The sequence below is a fragment of the Phocoena sinus genome, chromosome 14, assembly GCF_008692025.1.
Source record: "Phocoena sinus isolate mPhoSin1 chromosome 14, mPhoSin1.pri, whole genome shotgun sequence".
Classification (NCBI taxonomy): domain Eukaryota; kingdom Metazoa; phylum Chordata; class Mammalia; order Artiodactyla; family Phocoenidae; genus Phocoena; species Phocoena sinus.
The window spans coordinates 50298069-50321449 of record NC_045776.1 but is presented as its reverse complement, the minus strand read 5'-3'; the positions used below and the strand labels follow the sequence as shown (position 1 = coordinate 50321449).

The window sequence follows — 23381 nt, the reverse complement described above, 5'->3', positions numbered from 1 at the left end:
CTGCAGAAACTACCTTCATGACTTCTTCTCCCGAAAACTCCTTGAGGGCTGGATGATGTCTTATGTTCCTTAATGACTTCCACATGCTTTGCATACAGCAGTCACTCAATAAATATTGTTAGTTGATTGATAGAATTATAGCCTCTAGTATTAAAAATCTAAGGCAGGACTTCCCTGGTGGCGCGGTGGTTAAGAGTCCACCTGCCAATGCAGGGGCGCGGGTTCGAGCCCTGGTCTGCGAAGATCCCACATGCCGCGGAGCAACTAAGCCCGTGCGCCACAGCTACTGAGCCTGCGCTCTAGAGCCAATGAGCCTGGAGCCCGTGCTCCACAACAAGAGAAGCCACCGCAGTGAGAAGCCCGTGTACCGCAACAAAGAGTAGCCCCCACTCGCCGCAACTAGAGAAAGCCCACGCAGCAATGAAGACCCAACGCAGCCAAAAAATAAAAAATAAAATAAATAAATAAAAAAAGAAATCTAAGGCAATGAAATCCTTTTCCTAAAAATGTTCCACTGGACATTCTTAGTTCACCGTGTCAGCCCCTGAACAAGAAATAGAGCCGTTTTGTCCTGGGTAACGCTCCTTCTGTACTCCTGCCATATCATCTAGATGCTCTTTATAAACGATCAGACTGGTGGGAAGAGAAACATTTAGGCCAATGTCTCTTCCACCTCTCCATGACCTGCTTCTACCTAGACACTATCTATGCTGCTGCTAAGTCCTTGGCGTTTCCCACGTCATTTCTAGGGAGGTATGTGAAGTTTATGGGATGTTGGACACACACAGACCTGGGTTTGAATCCTGGTCCAATCACCTAGTAGCTCTAAAATCTTGGGACAATCAGTTAAATGTCTCTGAACCTCAGCTTCTTCATCTTTAAAACGGGGCTAACTTGGAGGGTTGTTGTGAAAGTTAATGAGATAATATTAATATAAAAATGTCTGAAATATAGTAGTTCCTCAATAAATGGTTATTATTATTCAAAGGAAGAGGTGAGACTAGAAGGAGGAGGAAGAAGAGGAGGGTGTGGGAGTATTTCCTAATTTTTCTTTTCCTTCCGTTTTTCTTCTTGGGGCAGGAAATGCCCCATTAGGGGCTCCTGAGAGGGGTTGAAAATCGCTTTCACCGAATGCCGTGAGCAAAAAGATTCATTTCTGTCAGTCTGGATGGTTTAGGTGCAAACCTGCCCTCAGGCAGGGAGATGAGCAATAACAGACATCCCAGGGGCAGTGACTTTACACTTTTATCCGAGAGCTGTTCCTGGCACACAGAACCCCAGGAAATATCTGTTTATTGAACCAACCCCTCCCAGCCCAAAGCCACATGAGATGCAAAGTCACCTCCTGGACTTCCTCATCATGGTATTCCCAGAGCCTGGTCCTGACCCTCACATTTATCTTGCAAGAACCTCATATTGAGGTTGTGTGTGTGGCTGTGACGGCACAAGGCAGGGGATTATTTGCAAGACGTCCTGGGAGAGGGGAGGCTGCCCTAGACACACTGAGCACGAGTACCGGCCCCACCAACCAGCACTGTGGCTTTTGAGCAAAACAGGTGACAATTCTGCAGGTCCAATGTGCACATGAATGCAAAAAAGTGGAGGGAGGGGGTGGGAGGAACCAACCCTTAGAATTACTCTCAGCCCCAGAATGGGAAAAAATATGGATTTTCTAGAACTACGCCTTATTTGAGCAAAGCTAAGCAACAATATGCTTTTTCTTTCCATCATGCTGGTAAAGAAATGGAAAAACCTATTCCAAAACTTGTCTGCCATTCCGTTTTGGAGTGCCATTCTTGGGGCGGGGGTGAGGGGGGATTGCCAAACAATGCATCCAAAGTGGAATGGAAATAAGCTTTATCTTCAAGTGGCCCTAGGCTTCTTTTCCTTTTTAAAACAGAGGTTAAGAGACCAGTAAGTAGCAACAACAAATATGACTTATTCTCCATAATGTGCCGCATTAGTGATTCAGGCCGGACAGCAGGCAGCCGTGGTCATAGGGGAGGAAAGCTGTGGGTCATCCGGCCAGCAGCCGGGAGGCTGGGCGAAGACTTGGCAAGGACTGACCCATTCCCAGGTGACTGAGAGGCTCGTCTTGCTCGACAGGCACCCGTCGGTGTGGTTTCACTTGGCAGACGATAGAGCCCACCTCCCTCAGCGCGGACATCCTGACCAAACAGTGCATTGCTCTCACTGTTGAATCAAACTGGTGTGACTTCTGGCACGTGGAGACGGTGGAAGCAGAGGATGACAGGCCTTTACTTTTTACTCGATGCATTTCTGCATTGTCTTAAACATCTCACAAATAGCACCCGTTACTGTGTAGATTTAAAATACGTAAGTGTATACCCCCCAAATAAAGCACGCCCACTAATGAGAGGAGCGACAGAAGTCTTAACAGTTTAAACTCACCATCACTCCCCACCCCGCCTCATCTTCCCTGAAGATGACAGCGACAGCCCTTGGTAATGATCACATCAGCTGGTTTGAATGCTAGCAAGCTGGAGTGGATCAAAGTCCTAACTCCGTCAGCTGTCCGAGCGGCAGTCTGTATAGAGCGTTCAGAGGTAGGACCCTACAGCCCATCTTCCACATGGCAGACTGAGGAATGTGTTTTTAACCTACGAGCTAAGTGGCTCCTCTGCTCAGAACCCTCTGATCGCTTCCCCCCTCACTCTTACAATGGCCTTTAAGACCCCACATGGTCAGCCACCAACCAGCCTCATCTCCTACTACTCTCCCCCATCAACCTGTTCCGGCCACACTGCTCCTTGAGCAGACCAAGCACACTCAGGGCCTTTGCACTTGCTGTTTCCCCCAGGGTCCCCAGGGCTCGCTCCCCCACTTCCTTCAGGTCTCTGCTCAAATACGGGAGGGAGAGGCAGTGCTGTCTTTAAGCAAATGGATGGGTGCATTCTAAACAAGGATGATCTGGAACTTGACTAGGAGAAAATGAATTGAAGGGTCAAAGGCAAAAACACAAACGTAGTTATAGTTATATGCACGCATAATTAGTGGCTCACCTATAGTGGTTACTCTCGTGTGGATGAGTGGCTGAAAGGTGTACCGTTGACGCTCTGCTTCCTGCCCTGGATGCTGGCTATAGCAGGTGTGGTATATTCAGTTTGTGAAAATAATCATGATAGATGCACTCTTCTGAATGTATATTTATATGTCAATAAAATATATACCCAAACACACACCCTTTCTTCAACATTTGAGAGCAAGTATTAGTATCCCAAGGAAACACAAACAACGAATTTTCTTCTCCTCTCTCTATGCAAAAGACTTACCATCCCACGGTGGCCCTGGTCAGGATCATATCAAACAGCAATATCGATAAACCAGCCGTGATCACCTGCAGAAATCATTTCAACAAAAGGTCATCAGAGCAGCAGGCCCTCGGCAACCTTCTCCAAAGCCATTCTTCACAAGCTTAGTTTGTACTAGTTCAGATCCCAGACGTCAGCCATGCCTTCCCACTTCATGACTTTTTGCCCCAAATACTTCCTAGTCCCCCTAATTACCTTTCCCAAATACCCCTGTATTTAGCGGAAAATGCTAAGTTCTAGCCTATTCTGAGGTGAGAATCTTCAAAGAAACATTTAACTTCCAAACTCTTCAAAGGAGGAGTTTGGAAGCCAACATCCAAACTCGTCTCTCCCCTGGGCAGGGGCATAGCAAGAATCCCTGTTTCCATCTTGTCTCAGCTGTGCAAAAAGAATCCTCAGGGTCAGAAGTACTCATTCACCTGCTCCCAGATCCTCCAGCTAAAAACCTAGCTGTCAACCTGCCTTTGCTAACACACCATCTCTCGCCCTGCCCTAATGCCCCTGTCTTTCTGGCCCGTGACACACATTCTAAGAAACCAGGTACTTCCTAAGGGAGCGAGCAATGAAATCATTAATTAATTACTTGCAAACATCTAGAAGCCACAGGAGAGGGAAGAGGTTAGTCCACATCTCTCAGAGCCAGAAATTACATAAAAGTCTCTTAGGAATGGCAGTAACAGGACTCAGCCTCCAGCGGTGCCTCTAAACATCGGCACAAAAAGTTTTGAGAATCAAAGACCCAACTTTGGAATGTCTGCTCAGGAAAGATGTTTTTTCCCAGAATTCTGCATTCTGGAATACAAAAGGGCTTCCATGAGGAAGGTCACCCTAAGGACTTGCTTCCTTGCAATGAGAAGAAGTAAGAAGCAAGCCGTATTGGGATGGGTCACGCAGGCTGGATGCCCTCGGAGATGTCAACTGCCATGTCACTCAAGGGGACGTCATGTCCGGTCTTGGAGGCCTCTTCAGGTCCCAAGCTGGGAACAAGGCAACAAGCAGATGGTCAGAAGGAGGGAGTGTGTTTAATGGGTCTCATCTTCATTCATTTACCATCTCAAAAAGAAGTCTGGAAACATAAACCAGGAACATTCAGTACACAAACTCTGTGAGCTCTTAGAACCTTTGTGGTAGTTTATTCATTTCAGGTCACTTTCTGTTTGCTTTCCTTGCTTAATTTGCAGCAAAAACCTTGATAACGAAAAAGGCCTGTGGTGTCTTCAGGAACAAAAAAGAAGTGCCAACAAGGTCAGAGAGACAGTTGCAAAGTAGAAAGCAAAGGACAAGAGGAAACAGATTTCTCAAAGTGAAAACGGAGTGGTGGCTTTTATCTTAAAGAGCTTTTATCTCAAAGAGCAGCTCTTCTTCCCCCATCCTGCCCTCTTCTTATTTGGCATTTTATATTTAGGACTTTTGTATCTATGGTCATAAATGAAGTGGGCCTAAAATTTTATTATTTTGCAATGCAATTATCTGGTTTTGGAAACACGGTTATACAAACCACATGAATTAATTCATCAGCCTCCCTGCTTCTTTTCCTATAAAGGATAAAGATGATCTTTACTGTGGTCTCTACTCTGACCTGACTGCCTCTGGACCTGGAGCTTCTAGGGAAGTCCCTATCACCTTCCCTTTTGTTCTTACTTTTATTGTCATTTTCGCTTACTTTTTTTTTCCCTTTCCTTCCTTAGTCTTAACCAAAGTTAATCTCATTAATCCCTCTTTACTTTTTGCAACTTCTTGGACATTTTCTGGGGTGGTGCCAACAGAGATTTATTTCTTGGAATTGCTGAAAAGGCCTCCATTCTGCTGACGGAGGTTAGCGACGGCAGCCTGGTGTTAACGGAACAACTCACGACGTTTCTGAAGCCTTTCTTAACTCTTCACCATCGTTTTCATCTCCTTTGCCCTTTTTACCAGCTTTTTTCTTTTTTTCCAACTTCACTGAGGAATAGTTGACAAATGTAAGTGTATATATCTAATTGCACAACATGATTTGATATACATATACGTACATGGCCTCCTCTAATTGTCCTCTCTGATGGCTTTTTTCATATGACTTTAGTCTCCTCTGTGGAACCATCACCTCCCACATGCCCTGCAACAGTCACAGCTGAGGGCTTGTGGCTCTGTTCCTCTACGAGTTTCTTCAGCTTAGGAGGAACCTCGTCTTCCATGAGATAGACAGCTGGCCTGCTTGTTCCTATTAACTGCACCTTTTGCCAAGAAAAATACCTCTGAGAATTTTCAAACCAGCCCTTACTTGAAAATAAGGTTGGTTTATAGCCAGACTGGTGCCTTTCCATCTGCTGCTTCCTGGAAACGTCTGCATGGTCTCCTGCCTTTCTCCTGGGCCCCTCTTTCAAACTTCTCTAAATTTTTCTCTCTCAATGAGCAAATCTTCTGCTGGCTGAGACACTCAGTGAAATTTCACAAGGAGGTTTGTCTTCTTTCTGTAGGGAATTTATAGTGAACTTGTTTATTCTGTAGCGCTACTGGGGAGGCAGATGGCTCACTTTTTAATCAATTTCCAGAAGGACCCTCGGTTCCTTAGGCTTCTCTGCTTTCTTTTACCTCCATCACCAGCCCCAGCGGTCAGATCTTTTAGAAGCATTTCCCATCACCCTCTTCCCCCCCGCCCCGTGTGTGTGTGTGTGTGTGTGTGTGTGTGTGTGTATGTGTCTCTCTCTCTCTCTCTCTCTCACACACACACACACACACACACACACACACACACACACAGAGTCACCAAAGTTCTACCACTTCACAAAAGTCACAGTGTAAGAAGGGATGAGTAGCAGCTGACAACACCTCACTGAGGGGTGGACCCTGGGCAGGTGTCCAGCCCGACTCACCCACTAAGTGACTTGCACCCACACATCCCTCTCAGCCTGTATGAGCTTCAAGGTCATGCCCCAGCAAAGCAACAGATTTCCACCTGCCACGGGCCATCAGGGCTGCTCAAAAACAGTGGGAAGTGTGTGAATGACAAATCTGCTCGTGCTAGGAGTCCACTCCACTTCTAACTCCACCGAGGAACAAACGGAAGCCAGGTGAACAGACCTTTCACCTTCACCGCTGACTGTGCAAGTCTGGGTACAGAATGTCCCATGCAAGGGCACCTGGGGGCAGAATTCGGGAGGTACAACCGACTCCCTAAGCTCAGAGGTGGGGAAACGGTGACCCAGAGATGGTGTGTGACTTGCTCCAGGCCCCGGCGACTTCACGGCAGGGAGCAGTGGAGTCAAGGCCCTGACTCCCAGGTCAGCCTTCTCTCACAGCCAGAAAGGCCCCACATGAGCTCCATGCAGCTTTTTTGAAAATAAGAGTCCACTAAAAGCAGGGACTCGGATATCTGCAAGCCCATGTTCAGAGCAGCATTATTCACAATAGCTAAAACTTGGAAGCAACCCAAGTTCCTATCAATGGATGAACGAGTAAACAAAACGTGATATATATAGATATATTTATATAGATAGATATCTCTCTCTATATATACACACACACACACACACACACAATGGAATATTATTCAACCTTAAACAGGAAAGAAATTCTGACATATGCTATAACACGGGTGAAGCTTGACGACATTATGCTCAGTGAAATAAGCCGGACGCAGATGGACAAATACTGTATGATTCCACTTATGTGAAGCACTTAGAACAGCCAAACTCATAGAGATAGAAGGTAGAATGGGTGTTACCAGGGACCGGGAGGGGTGGGAAATTAGTGTTTAATGGGTACAGGCTTTCAATTTAGGTTGATGAATGTCAGTAAAAGCATAAACTTCTTTTTCTAACCTTTAAAACAGCTAAAATCTGCCCAGAAGAAAGACTCCAAGTTACTCTTGGGGCTTGCCATTCAGGAGATGGAAGTAGCAGCCATCACTGTCAATTGTTGTTCTTACTTTCAAAAAGCATTTGAAAAAATACAAATCTTAAAAAAAAAAAAAAAAAAAAAGAAATACAAATGTTTCCCCAAAGAAGAAAGAGGCCTGTGGTCTGAGGAATGTCTGCCTTGCGCACATGAGGACCTGAATGACAAACTCCAGGACCTGCCACAGTTCGGGCTGCCAACAACAGCAGAACTCAATACATTGTGTCAACGGCGGGGCTTTGAACTTCCTGGATTTGTCAATGGATGTCACAACCTCTGTGTTATTTAAACAGATTTTAGTATTTAAAGCAGATCAGGTTTGTTTTTTAAACATTCATTTCGATCCTGAGACAAATTTCCTGTTTGTTTAAGGGAAAATAAAGAGGAACAGTTGTTGATGGGAACCTGCCAGAGAGTCGTGTATTTGGAAGAGAAGCAGAGATTTAGCTTTGCTGTTTGTTATTGTTTTGATGTTGCTGTTGTTGTTGTTGAAGTACATAGGACATAAGGAAAAAGTGGCCAATGGCAGCGTGTATACAAGGCCCTTCACCGTAACTGCCCCGGTTTCAGCCATGCACCTCCCACGTAAACTGGTTATAGGTTTTCAAACCCTGTTTCATCCCATCATCTTGCCTTTGCTCAGCAAGTTTTCTCTACCTGGAATAATTTCACAGGCCTCCTCAAACAATCCCTATTCACCTTTCGAAAATCCATTTCTAAAACTTTTCCTGAGTGGATCAGAAGCTTCTTCTAGGGGCTTCCGTAACCCCTTACCATTGCACACATCAAATTCTACTGAAATGGTGGTCTCCCCACACTGGAGGTGAGCTATTCATCTTTGTATGTTCGGGGCCCAGCAACAGAGACTTGCATACGGTAAGTGCCTGAAACAGTTTACACAAAAGCACTGTATCGTCAGAGCTGGTAACATAATCCCAAAGGTCACTTTTCATATATTAGGAACATTGGAACCCAGACCTGAGAACACTGGGGGCAATCTCTCTGTCCCTTGTCTGTGCTTCTTGGACCAATTACCTCCATGGGGCTCCACAGAGAAGAGCTGAGACTGGCTCTCTGGTTCCAAGTCCCAAAATGCCAGGGAAGATTCTGATTGGTCCCTGAATCAATTGACTGTGGCCTGGGAAACAGAGTAATGTAAGAACATGGAAGCTCACCCTTGAACTTCGTGGTTGGAATGGAGGAAGGAAGGTTTCCCTGGAGGAAGGTAGGGAAAGTGCTGGGCAGACAGAAGAACGGCTGTCTTCTATACCCTTGCCATCGAAACCATCTGGGAGCTTGCAGGAAATGCAGGCTCTCAGGCCCCACCCCAGACCGACTGAGTAACATCTACAGTGGAACAGACCCCTGGTGATATGCATGCACATTAAAATGTGAGGTGTTCTGCTCCACACCATCCAACTCCAGCTCTGGCCAGATGGTACTCCCACATCTCCAGGAAAAGGTGAACTCTAGCTTTCTCACAGGCTGTAGAGGCACATGTCAGACTGTCCTGGAGTCCATCTGTGTTTCAGATTCACATATGAATGTAACCAACCCAGCCTTTCTCTTAGGTTAAAGAGTAAATCTAATAAAAATGTATAATCTCAGAACAGGCTGTCTTTCTCGCCTAGGACCAAAGAAACTATGCCAAATCCACTAGACAGAAACCACAGCTAAGGCTGGGAACTCCGTTTGGTGTTTTATTTATTTATTTATTTATTTTGAGGGGCTGCGTTGGATCTTCATTGCCGTGTGCAGGCTTTCTCTAGTTGCAGCAAGCGGGGGCTACTCTTCATTGCAGTGCGCAGGCTTCTCATTGTGGTGGCTTGTCTTGTTGCGGAGCACGGGCTCTAGGCACGTGGGCTTCAGTAGTTGTGCCATGCAGGCTCAGTAGTTGTGGCTCACGAGTTCTAGAACGCAGGCTCAGTAGTTGTGGCACACGGGCTTAGTTGCTCCATGGGATGTGGGATCTTCCCAGACCAAGGCTCGAACCCACGTCCCCTGCATTGGCAGGCAGATTCTTAACCACTGCACCACCAGGGAAGCCCGTTTGGTGTTTTTAAAATATTGAATTAATTTATTCAATATCAATCCTATGATTTATTCCAGGATCAGTTAATGACAGACAAATCATGCTAAACTTCAGGCAGAGCTATTAACAGCATTTGGTATCACCTCATTAAAATATACAATGAGCCGTTACTTTTTCAGGTATCAAAAAATGACATTTACCATAAGTACACTGGGACTGAGAATATAGCTGAGGAACGTAAAGAGATCAAGGTCACGTGAAGAAAGGATAAATTCTAAACCTAGAGAAACCTCGGATGACTTTTAACAAACTCCTACATTTTATGGAAAAAGCAATAATAGAACAAAATTAGAAAAAAAAAAGTGACATAAATATCTAGTTCATGGAAGGTAAGGGAAGAAAGTAACCAAAATTTAAAGAGGTCAGGGACTTCCCTGGCAGTCCAGTGGTTAAGACTCCATGCTCCCAAGGCAGGGGGCACGGGTTCAATCCCTGACCGGGAAACTAAGATCCTGCATGCCTCACGGCATGACCAAAAATTTTTTTTAAAAATAAAGAGGGCAGGGCTTCCCTGGTGGTGCAGTGGTTGAGAGTCCGCCTGCCGATGCAGGGGACACGGGTTCGTGCCCCGGTCCGGGAGGATCCCACGTGCCGCGGAGCAGCTGGGCCCATGAGCCATGGCCACTGGGCCTGCGCGTCCGGAGCCTGTGCTCCACAATGGGAGAGGACACAACAGTGAGAGGCCCGCGTACCGCAAAAAATAAAAAAATAAATAAATAGGGCAAAAAATGTCCCAGGTGTCAGGCTCAGCAGTGTCACATGTATGAATTCATCTGCTCCTCGCAACAACCCTCCACAGGAGGGGAGGGTGCTTTGTCCCATTTTACAGATGAAGAAACTGAAGCTCCTTGAGGTCAAATATCTTGCTCAAAGCACACAGTCACAAAAAGGGAAGAGTGCAGACTCAAACCCAGGTCTCCTGGTTCCTGTGCCAATCCTCCTTTTCCACTTCCAAGTTAACCCTCAATGGTAGCTCTGCTTAACCCTGCAGATGTCAACTTGACTCAGTAGCTCTCAACCCTAGCTGCACAACAGAATCTCCTGAGAAGTTAGAAAACAAAAACAAAAACAACTGAAGTCCTGTCCCATATCAATGAAATTGGAATATCTTATAATAAGGTCCAGGTATCAGCATTTAAAAAAAAATTCCCTAGGAATTCTCATATGGGGCCTCTCACTGTTGTGGTCTCTCCCGTTGTGGAACACAGGCTCCGGACGCACAGGCTCAGCGGCCATGGCTCACAGGCCCAGCCGCTCCGTGGCATGTGGGATCCTCCCGGACCGGGGCACAAACCCGTGTCCCCTGCATCAGCAGGCGGACTCTCAACCACTGCGCCACCAGGGAAGCCCCCCTTTTTAAAAAAAAATTTATTTATTTATTTATTTTTGGCTGTGTTGGGTCTTCATTGCTGCATGCGGGCTTTCTCCAGTTGCTGCGAGCCGGGGCTACTCTTCATGGTGGTGTGCGGGCTTCTCATTGCGGTGGCTTCTCTCGTTGTGGAGCACAGGCTCTAGGTGTGCGGGCTTTAGTAGTTGTGGCTCGTGGGCTCTAGAGCGCAGGTTCAGTAGTGGCGCACAGGTTTAGTTGCTCCGTGGCATGTGGGATCTTCCTGGACCAGGGCTCGAACCCGCGTCCCCTGCATTGGCAGGCAGATTCTTAACCACCGCGCCACCAGGGAAGTCCCTAGTGATGTGTTCTTAATTTCAGTAAAAGTATCTACAAAACTGCCAAAATCCACAGAACCACTTTATAACATTGATGAATAAGCCAGAACCTGGTAAATAACCATCATTACCACCATCATCAGCATCTTCACCACAGGACTCATTTATTACACCACTTTACATTACCACCACAGTGCATGAGGGTTTCAATGTCTTCACATCCTTGTCCTTATTTGTCTTTTTTATTATAGCCATCCTCGTGGGAGTGAGGTGGTATCTCACTGTTGTTTTGATTTGCATGTCCCTAATGGCAAGTGATGCTGAACATCTTTTCATGGGCCTACTGGCCATTTATTTATCTACTTTGTAGTACTGTCTCTTCAGATTCTTTGCCCATTTTTAAACTGTGTTATCTTTTTACTATTGAGCTTTAAGAGTTCTTTATATGTTCTAGATACAACTCCCTTATCAGATATATGATTTGTCTGTGAGTTGTCTTTTCATTTTCTTGATGGTATCCTTTGCAGCTCAAAAGTTTATAATTTTGATGAAGTCCAATTTATCTATTTTTTTCTTTTGTTGCTTGTGCTTTTGGTGTCGAAGCCACATTTTGAGTAGCAAGTAATTCTAAATCACTATTCCAACCAACACCTTAACTAATGATTCACTATACATGAATCATACCATTATATCACAGTTTCCTTTTTATAAAGCCATTCATTCATTCTACCTTCAAACATTTATATTCTACTTTAGAACATGATCTGTCTGGGCTTCCCTGGTGGCGCAGTGGTTGGGAGTCCGCCTGCCGATGCAGGGGATGCAGGTTCGTGCCCGGGTCCGGGAAGATCCCACATGCCGTGGAGCGGCTGGGCCCGTGAGCCATGGCCGCTGAGCCTGCGCGTCCGAAGCCTGTGCTCCGCAACGGGAGAGGCCACAGCGGTGAGATGCCCGCGTACCGCAAAAAAAAAAAAAAAAAAAAAAGAACATGATCTGTCTATCCAAATTAAGTACTACTTTACTTGATTTATAATGAGTTTCCAATGTGAATTTTAGAAGTCAATATCATGCTATGTGATATGAATACAAGACAATAGAAATCTGAGAATTAGGAGATGAAATAAGCATGTATATTTAATGAAAAAGTCTAGAAAACCTCAAGTAGTAATTCTCCAAACATATTCATAGTAATTTTGAAGAGGCTGGTGACTAGTTCTTTAAGGTAGGAATAGAGGAATGGAGTGTTGAGATTATCTAATCTATCCCCTAAATTTCAGCACTTTAAAGATGTCATTCCATTGTCTGTTGGTATTCATAGTTTCAGTTGAAATGTCAGTTACTTTAAAATTTAAGGTAATGTCTTTTTCCTCTGGTTGACTTTTAAGATTTTCTCTATCTTTGGTTTTCAACATTTTAACTAGGATATGCCTAAGCATACTTATTTTTCTTTGTATTTTTAGTTTGGGGTTTGGTGAGATTCTTGAAGCTGTGGGTTGATGTCTTTCAGCAGTGTTAGAAAATTCTCAGCCATTATTCCTTCATACACTGCTTCTCTCCTTACCTTCTAGAATTCCAAGTACATATATATTAGACATTTTGACAATCTCCCCCATGTCTCTTATACTTTGTTCTATTCTTTCCATTCTTTTTTCCTCTCTATGCTTCACTAATCCTGTAACACTGTGTCCAGTCTGCTCTTAGACCCATCCACTAAGTTATTAATTTCACACATATTTTTTCCATTCAATAATAACTCTTTGATTTTTTTTTACAGATTCCAATTTTGCATTGAATTTCTCCCATCATTTAATTCATTTTTTCCACTATTTTCTTTAACATATTATTCATAGTCACTTTTAAGTTATCACTAGCTCCAACACCCAGATCATTTGTGGTTATGCTCTCATTTTTTCCACTTAATTATCAGTCATGTTTTCCCGCCTCTTAACATGTCTACAACTTTGTTATGTTGAACACTGCATGTAAAAGAACTATAATCAGGGATTGAGTGAATCAGAGATGGGCTATAGCTCTAGTAAGGCTTAGTCCACCTCTACTTTATCTAGTTCTTCAGGTATGGCCCTTCCAGACTTGTGTGTAAGAGCCTGGTAGATCTCTAACTTCTCATTCCTATAAGTTCTGCCTTTCAGAAATTTTGACCTTAGCTTTTTAGCTTCCCATCCCATGTAGATTCAAAATCTGGCAACAGTCTTCAGGGGAAGAGTCATTGTATATTTGCTTCAGGCTCCTCTTTTTAGCAAGATTTTGTCTCCTAAGTACCCCCAAGATTATGAGCTTTTGCTTTGCCTTTCTGGGACAACCAGCAGCCTCCAGAACTGCTCCAGAGTTCAGCAAACGTCTCCTGGGAATACTGGACTTGCCTTTGGGGCTCCTCTAGTTTCCAATCCATCAAGCCAGTTCCACATGACTGCCAAAAGCTCTGCTAGTTTCTCTTTCCCACAGAATATTTCCTTTTCTTGGACAAAGTCAGATCCTTAGGCCACACCCAGAATCAGCAAATATCCTTCACCTCCCCCCAACCCCATGAAGAAAATAGCCTGTGTCACTCATATACCTAGGAAGGTTCTTCCTTCTTTGGAAATTTATTTAATTTAGTTCTCATTGCTTTCACAGATCTCTGATTTCTTTAAAAATATGATTTTTGCAATTTACTTGTTTTTCCCCTAGTTGTTTCAACTGAATGTTGGCCTGTCACAATGTACAACAGTCTACTCTGAAGTAGAGGATTTCCGTTTACTATACAGATGAGAAAACTAAGACAGAGAGAGATGGTAAGACACTGGTTTTCAAACCAGATTTGGCTGAAAACTATTTCCCTAGAGCCACCTTGGATGTCATCATGGTGACGCAAGGTGGGGAGGCTTTATTTGATTTGTTCTGAACATCTTCCTGATCAGCGACAATCTTATTAACTCATCATTACAATGTAAATTAGCTTTGTATTTTCATCATAGCCTAGGATCTTGTATCTATCAGCCGAGGGCAACAGGACTTTCTTAAGGGCACAGTCTCTTTCTCTTCAGACACAGAGATTCAGATATGATGCAACTGATGATGATTAATAAGGCAGACTGGAGATGAGAGGAACATACCGTTTCCTTTCCTCACGATTCTCTCTGCCTGGGAGGAGGAAACTCTTCTGCTTTCCATCCTTTCAATCTCTTCCAAGTTCACTCTAATGGGAAGAATTATTCATCTGACTGTACACTTAATGAGGCTCATTACACTAGTTAGTGGGATTCCAGTGTTTTAAAGGCAAGAATCCAGACTCCACATGATTTATTTCTTCTCTTGAATCCATGCAATAAAATTTTCTTTACCCTGTCTTCACCTGTTGCAGGGTGGGAGTGGAGGATGGAGAGGAAGCCATGCCTCCTATAGGGAGCAGAAAGCCTTAAGTCTCTAAACTAAGGTTGAGTTTTTCAAGTCAACTTTGTTTCCCACTTGCCTACTATTCTTTGTCCATATGTTCTCTTAGTCCATATACCAAGAAGGGAGAAGTGGGTAGAAGAGTTCAAGTACCAGAACTCTGAACCTTTTAACACATGCTGTAGGCTGAAGAGACCCATGTGTCTTTTATGCCATCTGACACTGATCCCTTGGTTCCAGCTTCAGAAATCTGTGACCTTTGGACCTTTTATCTTGGACTTGCAATCTTCCTGGATCAGCAGTGCAGAAAGTGTTGGCTCTCCCTCAGAAAGGGTTGGGTGTCAGACTTTTCTCTTTAGTACTCACATTTCTCAAGAGGCCATATTAAATCATGTCTGCTGAAGCGGTGTTCCCTGGTACCTTTGGGGGGGCTTCTTCCTTTCACCTATCTCTCTGGGCATTCCACTTCAGCTCATCCTAAAATACCTGATTTGGTTGGGTGTTTTGTTTTGTTTTTGTTTGTTTTATTTTCTATAATATATTAGAATTTCTTTGAATAAAGGGGCTATAATTTGCCAAGTATTGCTCCTTTGCCAAGAACTATAAAGAGCAAAATAATGTAGACAGACTCAGAACATCCAATCGTCAAAGACAAATGGAGAATTTGAGGCTACTCTAATTTTCCTTCAAATTCAATTCAGTGACAGCCTGGTATAGTATTAATAGATTCTTCATTCTAGTACTTTTTCTCAACTCTTTCAGTCTCATGTTATTCAGTAAATGTACTCACTTACTGACAGACTTACTTTTAGAATGATGGATTTCTGCCAAAGTTATTTTTCAAACTTTGCCTTGTTGATTAAAAAGTTCTATCAGTCTCCCAGCTAAGCAGTACTCTGTGCTTCTGGAAAGGAGGAGCATGCAGCTAACGTGTTTTTATATTCGAAGTTATTTTGATCCTCTCAAAGAATAGATCTAATCTCTGCAGTCTATTTTTAGAAATGAAATGAATTTAACTCAAAGGAGCTTTAAATAAAAGCACCATAATTATACTTACTCCAAGGTCATGAGGATTTTTAAATCTCCATTTAACAACAACTGCAATTCACGTTATTGTTATACTTAGTAATAATGGAGGTGAAGGAATAGATTTGCCAAAAGATATACAAGACCTGCTTAAAGATAGGAAATGTGGTGCTCATTTGGCAAAAACCTTTTTGCTACTTCTAACCTGCCTTCTTCCTTAATCCCAACAATTCCTGATGAAATATCAGTTGGGAGAAGTGAGCCTATGATGTCGAGGGCTATACCTCAGCTCCAGGTCTAGTCACACCCAGTTTTACATGACCAGAGAGTGAGAACTCCTTAAAAATGTACAAAGCTTGCACAAGACTCACTCTACCAGCTCAGTTCCACTTGAGGGATTTACACAAACCATGAAGACTTTCTAGCTTTTTTTTTTTTTTGCGGTACGTGGGCCTCTCACTGTTGTGGCCTCTCCCGTTGCAGAGCACAGGCTCCGGGCGCACAGGCTCAGCGGCCATGGCTTACGGGCCCAGCCGCTCCGTGGCATGCGGGATCTTCCCAGACCGGGACATGAACCCGTGTCCCCTGCTCCCCTGCATCGGCAGGCGGACTCTCAACCACTGCGCCACCAGGGAAGCCCCTTTCTAGCTCTTGTTACACAACTCTTGGCACTCACTGCAAAACGTCAGTGGGTCACCTGTGCACTCTTTTGCTATGGACTGAATTGTATGCCCCTCCTCCACCCTAAATCCATATACTGAAGCCCTAACCTCCAATATTATGGTATTTGGAGATGGGCCCTTTGGAAGGTAATTAGGGTTAGATGAAGTCATAAGGGTCGGGTCCTCATGATGGGATTAGTGACCTTACAGGAAGAGGTCAGAGAGCTTGTGCCCTCTCTCTGCCATGCAAAGACATAGCTGAAGACAACCACCTGCTACCCAAGAAGAGAGCTTCCTCCAGACACCAACCCTGCTGGCACCTTAATCTTGGACTTCCCAGCCTCCAGAACTGTGAGAAATAAATGTCTGTTGTTTAAGCCACCCAATCTATGACATTTTGTTATGGCAGCCCGAGCTAAGACATAATTCCTTGCTCTTTTGGAGAGTTTACAAAAGGAAAGCTAAAACAACAACAAATTGTTTAGGAAGAAGCTTTCACTGAATTAGAAGTGAAAAAGGAAAAGGGCTTTGAGTTATTGCTGGAAGGACACTAAGGCCAAATTCCCTTCACTGAGCCCCTCGCTAGGAACTAGAGAGGCAAAAATGAAAGGCAAGAACCTGCCCCCAGCACCCCATTCTAGGTTAGCTACTTCCAGAGGTTACTAAGCAAATAATTTCAATACCATATGATAAGTGCTAAGACATGGGTATATTCAGTGTTGCAGGAACAAGCCCACATCGAGATGATGCCTGAGCTATTCTTGAAGGACAGATAAGAATTACCAGGTGAGGAAGGGTGAAAAGGGCTTTCTACATAGAAGGAACAGCATGAACAAACTCACAGATGCTAAGCCACTGGGTTTTATCGGAAAATGCAAAGTGTGAGTTGGGTGGAGGCCACCATTAAAGCTGAAGGAAACCTGAAGAGAAAGAAAAAACCAGTAGCTGGAAAATGCTTTTTCCCAGCAAGGTATTGAAAAAAATCCCATGGGAATCCTATTCCCTTAAAGACCGTGGGCAGCTGGATCCAGGACGACTGGGCGTGTAGCATGTCTGGACTTGGGCTTCAAAAGAGCTCATCCCAATCTGTTCTTGTGCCGTGTCCGTGGGAGAGCAGTGGGCCAGCACTCTGAGAGTCCCCAGTGTCCCCTTGCTGTGTCACAAACTCACTGACTAACCTCAGGCTGGCCGTTCCCCTCTCTAGATTTCAGTTTCCTCCTCCCTAAGACAAAGGAATCATCTATAAAGTTATTTCTCAGGGACTGAATTTTATTCTCTCACTTACACCTTTTCTTTGAAAGGGATGGGGGAATTTTATTCCTTGTTCCAGTGAGAATTTTCAAGAAGCTTAAAAAGACAATCTTTACAGACTTAAAACATCTGTAGGAAGTAGATAAGAGAGATGAAGATAGGGGGAAAACAAAGACAGGGAGGCAGAGATGAGGCTATGACCCCAAGTCCACGCCAGAGATGTCTACTGACGCAGTGGGGAGGGGACTACACATAGCAGGGGAGGAAGCAGCTCAGGAGTTTGGCTGTAGCCACAGCCGTGAAGGTCCATATGGTCAGTCACACAAGGGGTGTCCCTAAGATGCAGGCAAACGGACTGCTTGGGAGAAGCCATTTAATGTCAGTCTGTCTCCGAAGTTTAAACTGAAAACATCGTTACAGACATTCAAATATATGTTTCAAAAAAGCACAGAGCAGTTAATTTAGGAAACCTGTCAACTGCCACAGTGAGGCCCAGTGTAGTGACCCAGAGGGAAGAAAATGTCTTGTCTTGTTCCCATGCCATTTACAAGGTACACCCCGTGTACAATTTAGGAAGCTGAGAATAGAGAAATCTGCACCACGGTCCTCGCCTGGGTTCCATTACAGGAAGCAGAAAGTCTGAGTGCAGGGAGCTGGCGGTGCAGCCAGGAGCCCCGCCCGCCTCCATCAAGGAGACAGCTCAGCAGAGGCTGCTTTTCTCTGAAGAAACGGTAAAGCCTGTGGAGCAGAAGCAGACCAATAAATACTTCTGCAACGCTACCAGGAAGCCTGAGCTCACTTTCTTTACATTGGCACTGAGCTGAATATTGATTAGAAACCCTCTCCAACCATGACATTCAACAGAACTGGTGGCCGGCGCCCAGAAGAGTGAGGCACCACTCTGTGGGTTCTTCTCTTTCCCCAGTAAGTGAAACCCCAGACCATCTGCAGTGCAAAGACAGGGTCAAAGCCAGAGGTGGGAGGGTCTGCTGGACCCAACACCTGGGCTTCCCAGGGACCAGCAGGAGAGGAGGCTCAGCTGTGCTTTCTGAGGATGGCACCACTGCAGCACCCACATCGGATTTTTAAAAACTGAATTATGGGCTTCCCTGGTGGCGCAGTGGTTGAGAGTCCGCCTGCCGATTCAGAGGACGTGGGTTCGTGCCCCAGTCCAGGAAGATCCCACATGCCGCGGAGCGGCTGGGCCCGTGAGCCATGGCCGCTGAGCCTGCGCGTCCGGAGCCTGTGCTCCACAACGGGAGAGGCCACAACGGTGAGAGGCCCGCGTACCGCAAAAAAATAAACAAATAAAATAAAAACTGAATTATAACATAAATACAGTAAAATGCACGACAAGCTTGAATTTCAAGTGTAGGGCTTGTTGAATGTTTACACCTTGAAACACCCATGTAACCACCACCAGACAGAGAAGGAACCTAGGTTCCTTCCCAATCAATACATCTGAATCACCTATGTGGCTGTAGGCTCTTTTTTACTGCAGTATACTATTGTACTGTATGGAGAGATCAAACTTTATTTCTCCTTGATTGATGTATGGTCTATTTCCTCAGTTTGGGGCTGTCATGAGTAAAACTACTGTGGATATTCCTATTATGCATTTAAAAAAAATAACAGTCTTACTGAAATAGAGTGCACATACTATAAAATTCACCCTGTTAGGGCCTCCCTGGTGGCGCAGCGGTTGAGAGTCCGTCTGCCGATGCAGGGGACATGGGTTCGTGCCCCGGTCCGGGAGGATCCCACATGCCGTGGAGCGGCTGGGCCCGTGAGCCATGGCCGCTGAGCCTGCATGTCCGGAGCCTGTGCTCCACAACAGGAGAGGCCACAACAGTGAGAGGCCCACGTACCGCAAACAAACAAACAAAATTCACCCTGTTAAAGTGTACAATTGAATAGCTTCTTTAGTATATTCACAGTCATGCAACCACCGCCTCTAATTCCATACCACTGAACATGTCTTGTGGGCATACGTCTTCATTTTTCAATTGACTGTACACCAGGAGTGGGGTCGCTCAGTCATAACAAACCTTATTTAGCTTTAGTGCTTTCTAAACCAGAAATGTTATGCCACACCCTCACCCACACTTGGTATTGTCAGCCTCTTTCATTTTAGCCGGCCTGGGTTGGGGCGGGTGGTGTGTGTGTGGTTCCACATCAGATTTAAAACCACTTCTGTCTCAAATCCCCATTCTCTTACAACCAACCTGGCACAGACTGTAAGCTGCATTCCACTACTGAAGACTCATCCAACAATCTTTAGGATTGATGATGCTTCTTTTCCTTTTTCTTTTTTTTTAAAATAAACACCTGTGACTTCCAAAATATTCCATCAAATGATAAATTAGTTTCCCCGAGTTACTTGAAAAATTGAAAAAAGAACTTTAAAACCCATGGTGCCACTTGAATCCAGTAATTTTAAATTCCTCTTGACACTAGAATGACAAAATGGAGCAAAGCAGAAGCAAAGGTTCTCTAACTACAGGTCAGCAGTTCTCAAATTGTAGCCAAATACAAAGAGCGCTTCAAACGTTCCTCCATCTGCAAGGAAAAAGCTCATTCTTTTCAATTAACATGAACAAACATTAACTGCGCAACATACATTACTTCATAGAATCCCTGCAATACTTCTGTGAAGTTATACAGTTACTCCCATTTTACATATGATAAAACGGATACATACAGAGGCGAAGAAATCTTTTTAAAGTTACACTGCTGGAGAGTGGGATTCTTATCCAGCTCTCTCTGTCTCCAAAATGCGGGGCTATTTGTCACTACTCCCTGCTGTTGCAGCTTCTTAGCCTAGAATATGACAGGTCACTCTATAAATCTCTGCTGAATAAACTTGCTGAATATACATTTTCTCATAAAGTAACTTGAAAAAATTTTTTTCAGGGAAAAGAAAACCCTCATAAGAAGCATAAGGGGCTTCCCTGGTGGCGCAGTGGTTGAGAGTCCGCCTGCTGATGCAGGGGATACGGGGTTCGTGCCCCGGTCTGGGAAGATCCCACATGCCGCGGAGCGGCTGGGCCCGTGAGCCATGGCCGCTGAGCCTGCGCGTCTGGAGCCTGTGCTCCGCAACGGGAGAGGCCACAGCCGTGAGAGGCCCGCGTACCGCAAAAAAACAGAAGCATGAGTACTGAAACGGAGTCATGCATTGTGTAATTCTTAGAGTGAACAGTCAACCACCCAAGGATAACATGAAAATAAGAGTAACTGACTGGCTTCACAAAAGATAATGGCAGGAATTGATTGGATCCAAGTGGTTCACACAGCGTAGCTCAACCTAGATGTCAGAGCAGGGATATTTCAGGGGAAAAAGCACCAGTTCACTGGGCTCAGAACTGGGCTGGTTTTTCCCTTCAAGTGAGAGTAAGAGATGTCCTCACAACCTCAGGCCTTGCATTCCCACCTTAGAAATCCTACCGTAAGCAGTGTCAGCACTGCTATTCCAAATTGCCGGGTGTTTGCTGCCATTTGACCACACCATTCAGAGCTTTTAACTTCTCTCTGTGCACCCTTAAAACGTTAGGATTTGGGGGACTTCCCTGGTGGCTCAGTGGTTAGGAATCCGCCTGCCAATGCAGGGGGCACGGGTTTGATGTCTGGTCTGGGAAGATTCCACATGCCGCGGAGCAACTAAGCCTGTGCGCCACAACTACGGAGCCTGTGCTCTAGAGCCCACGAGCCACAACTACTGAAGCCCACGTGCCTAGAGCCTGTGCTCCGCAGCAAGAGAAGCCACCGCAACGAGAAGCCCGCGCACTGCAACAAAGAGTAGCCCCCGCTCGCCGCGGCTAGAGAAAGCCCGTGCGCAGCAACGAAGACCCAACGCAGCCAAAACATTTAATTAATTAATTTTAAAAGTTAGGATTTGGGGGCTTCCCTGGTGGCGCAGTGGTTGAGAGTCCGCCTGCCGATGCAGGGAACAAGGGTTCGTGCCCCGGTTCGGGAAGATCCCGCATGCCGCGGAGCGGCTGCGCCCGTGAGCCATGGCCGCTGGGCCTGCGCGTCCGGAGCCTGTTGCTCCGCAACGGGAGAGGCCACAACAGCGGGAGGCCCGTGTACCGCAAAAAAAAAAAAAAAAAAAAAAAAGTTAGGATTTGGGAGCTCAATGCTTTGGGAGAGAAGGTTTTGGCAATTACTCGATTTCCCCTTTTGCTGGAGTACACTTTATAGGTTTCGTCCTTCACAGATAGCTAGAACATTCGAGAAGTTAGAAAAGGAGTTCATTCCAAATAACTGAAGGAGAGGTGTCTCTTTGTATCCCCCAGGGCACCCCCAGAAGTCACATGACAAGAAGACAGATGTGGAAATGTAGACAGAGAGAGCCTGTTCCCCTCATAATCTACCCCCCAAAACCACCCAGATATGCACAGACACAATCAAATAAAATTACAAACACAATCTAAGGCTAGTTTACATGGTATCAGGCAATTCATTATTGACTGAAAAAAACCTTTCCTGCCACATATTTGACTAACAGACTGGCTATTCTGGAGTCACATAAACAAGCACACCTGCTTGTACTTAACTGCCTGGCCTTACAGTTAGATGCAGTCTACTTATAGAAAAACAAAAGCATCAGAAATCTTAACCTAAAGAACCACTGGGTCAGTTCAAAGTGATGATGCAGAGTCAGGAGGGGAAAAGCAAGTGTGGATGACTTTTTGTAAGGGAGTACATTTTAAACAGGAAAAAAATGAGCAAATGACTATCTATAAGCAAATTCCACTCTGGGGGATAAAACAGGAGAACAAGCGTGGGGCGGGATCCGATGGGGTACTTGGGGGCCCCGGGGGGCCAGGCCACCAAGATGTCTCTAAGGCACAGCAGGAGATAAGAGCTATTTTCACAAAATGGCACCAAGTAAATATCTACTAAGTCTTTCAGATCCACATGTCATTCCTTTCTATTATGTGTCAAAACTTAGCTGTCCCATAATGAAACTCTGCTTCTTCAGATTTCCCCAAAACTGCTTCCTTTTATTAGCTCTCATTCCGCCTGCTCATCCTCTAATGACACGGGCAGCTGCTGCTGCCTGAAGCTTGCCCTCTGGTTTGGGCACATACAGGCCATGAAATGCTCCTTGCTAATCACCCCATGTCCTGCCATACCTCGGGGGACTTAGTTCTAGTGATTGGGATAGAAGATTTTCATAAGGAAAGGTGAACTCAAACTGGATTAATGGCACAATTAAGGGAAGGAATATGTACATTACGAGAGCATCCCTGGGGGCAGTGGAAGGTAACTTCAAGAGATACATGTGGGATTGCACCTTTGTTTCTGACATGAGTGCACAAACCTGCCAAGATGTGTAAAATAAGATCAGTGTGTTTAAGCATTCACTTGGCACTCATTTATTTGAGGCTATCCTACAATGAACCAAGGACACATTGATTCATCCCCCCAACGGAGGCTTTGTAAACTTTCCCAATTAACTGGCCTTTGTGTTGCAAAAAATCACTTTAATTTAGGTGTTATAAATGGTCTTGGATACTGACAGCACTCCTATAAACCTTGCAGTCAGAACATTTACAGAAATTCCGGGCATTTCCTTTAAAGCAAATTCATTCAGGTCAAAAGTTGAGAAATCCAGAATCGTTATCATATTTTTGCAGTACAGAACATTGTGATGATCAATGGCACTAAAAATAGCCCAGAAAAAATTAGGAGTTCATAATCGGAAACAAGAAAAACAACAACCTTATCCAAAATAGCAAAATGTCCATTAACATCACTCACTTCCTTAGGAATTATTTTGACAATAGGAAATGGAATTGAATTTTTTTTCCCTTTAATCCAAAACTGTATTTCCCCTCCCATGTGTCCTCTGGGAAAACCTTGCTTATAAATGAATCATTCCCAGATAACCAGCTTCTTGCTGACTGTTTCCATACAGCTCAACAAACACAGAGAAGCTCCTGAACTTGCTATTTCACATTCCTGTCGCTTCAGTGGTGATGTCATGGAAAGACATAGACATGTTATTATTGCCCAGCTAGAGACCGTAAAGGAAAGTATGCTGCTGCCTCTAGGTTTTCCTTTACCAATGAAAATTATTTTCAT

At 44.8% G+C, this 23381-nt stretch overlaps 1 protein-coding gene across 18 annotated transcripts in view; it reads right to left on the bottom strand.

The window, feature by feature from the left end:
* Nucleotides 1-23381, bottom strand: part of TMEM241 (transmembrane protein 241) — a 108647-nt gene that overhangs the window by 10397 nt on the left and 74869 nt on the right. For 15 of the 18 annotated variants that reach the window (XR_004345369.1, XR_004345367.1, XR_004345368.1 and 12 more), the window contains one exon: nt 3294-3358. Coding sequence is in view for 6 of the 18 variants with exons in the window: in XM_032602556.1 (XP_032458447.1) it covers nt 3294-3358 (65 nt within the window). In the remaining 12 variants the exon portion in view is untranslated. The other 3 variants (XM_032602559.1, XR_004345362.1, XM_032602560.1) reach the window with 3 other exon arrangements.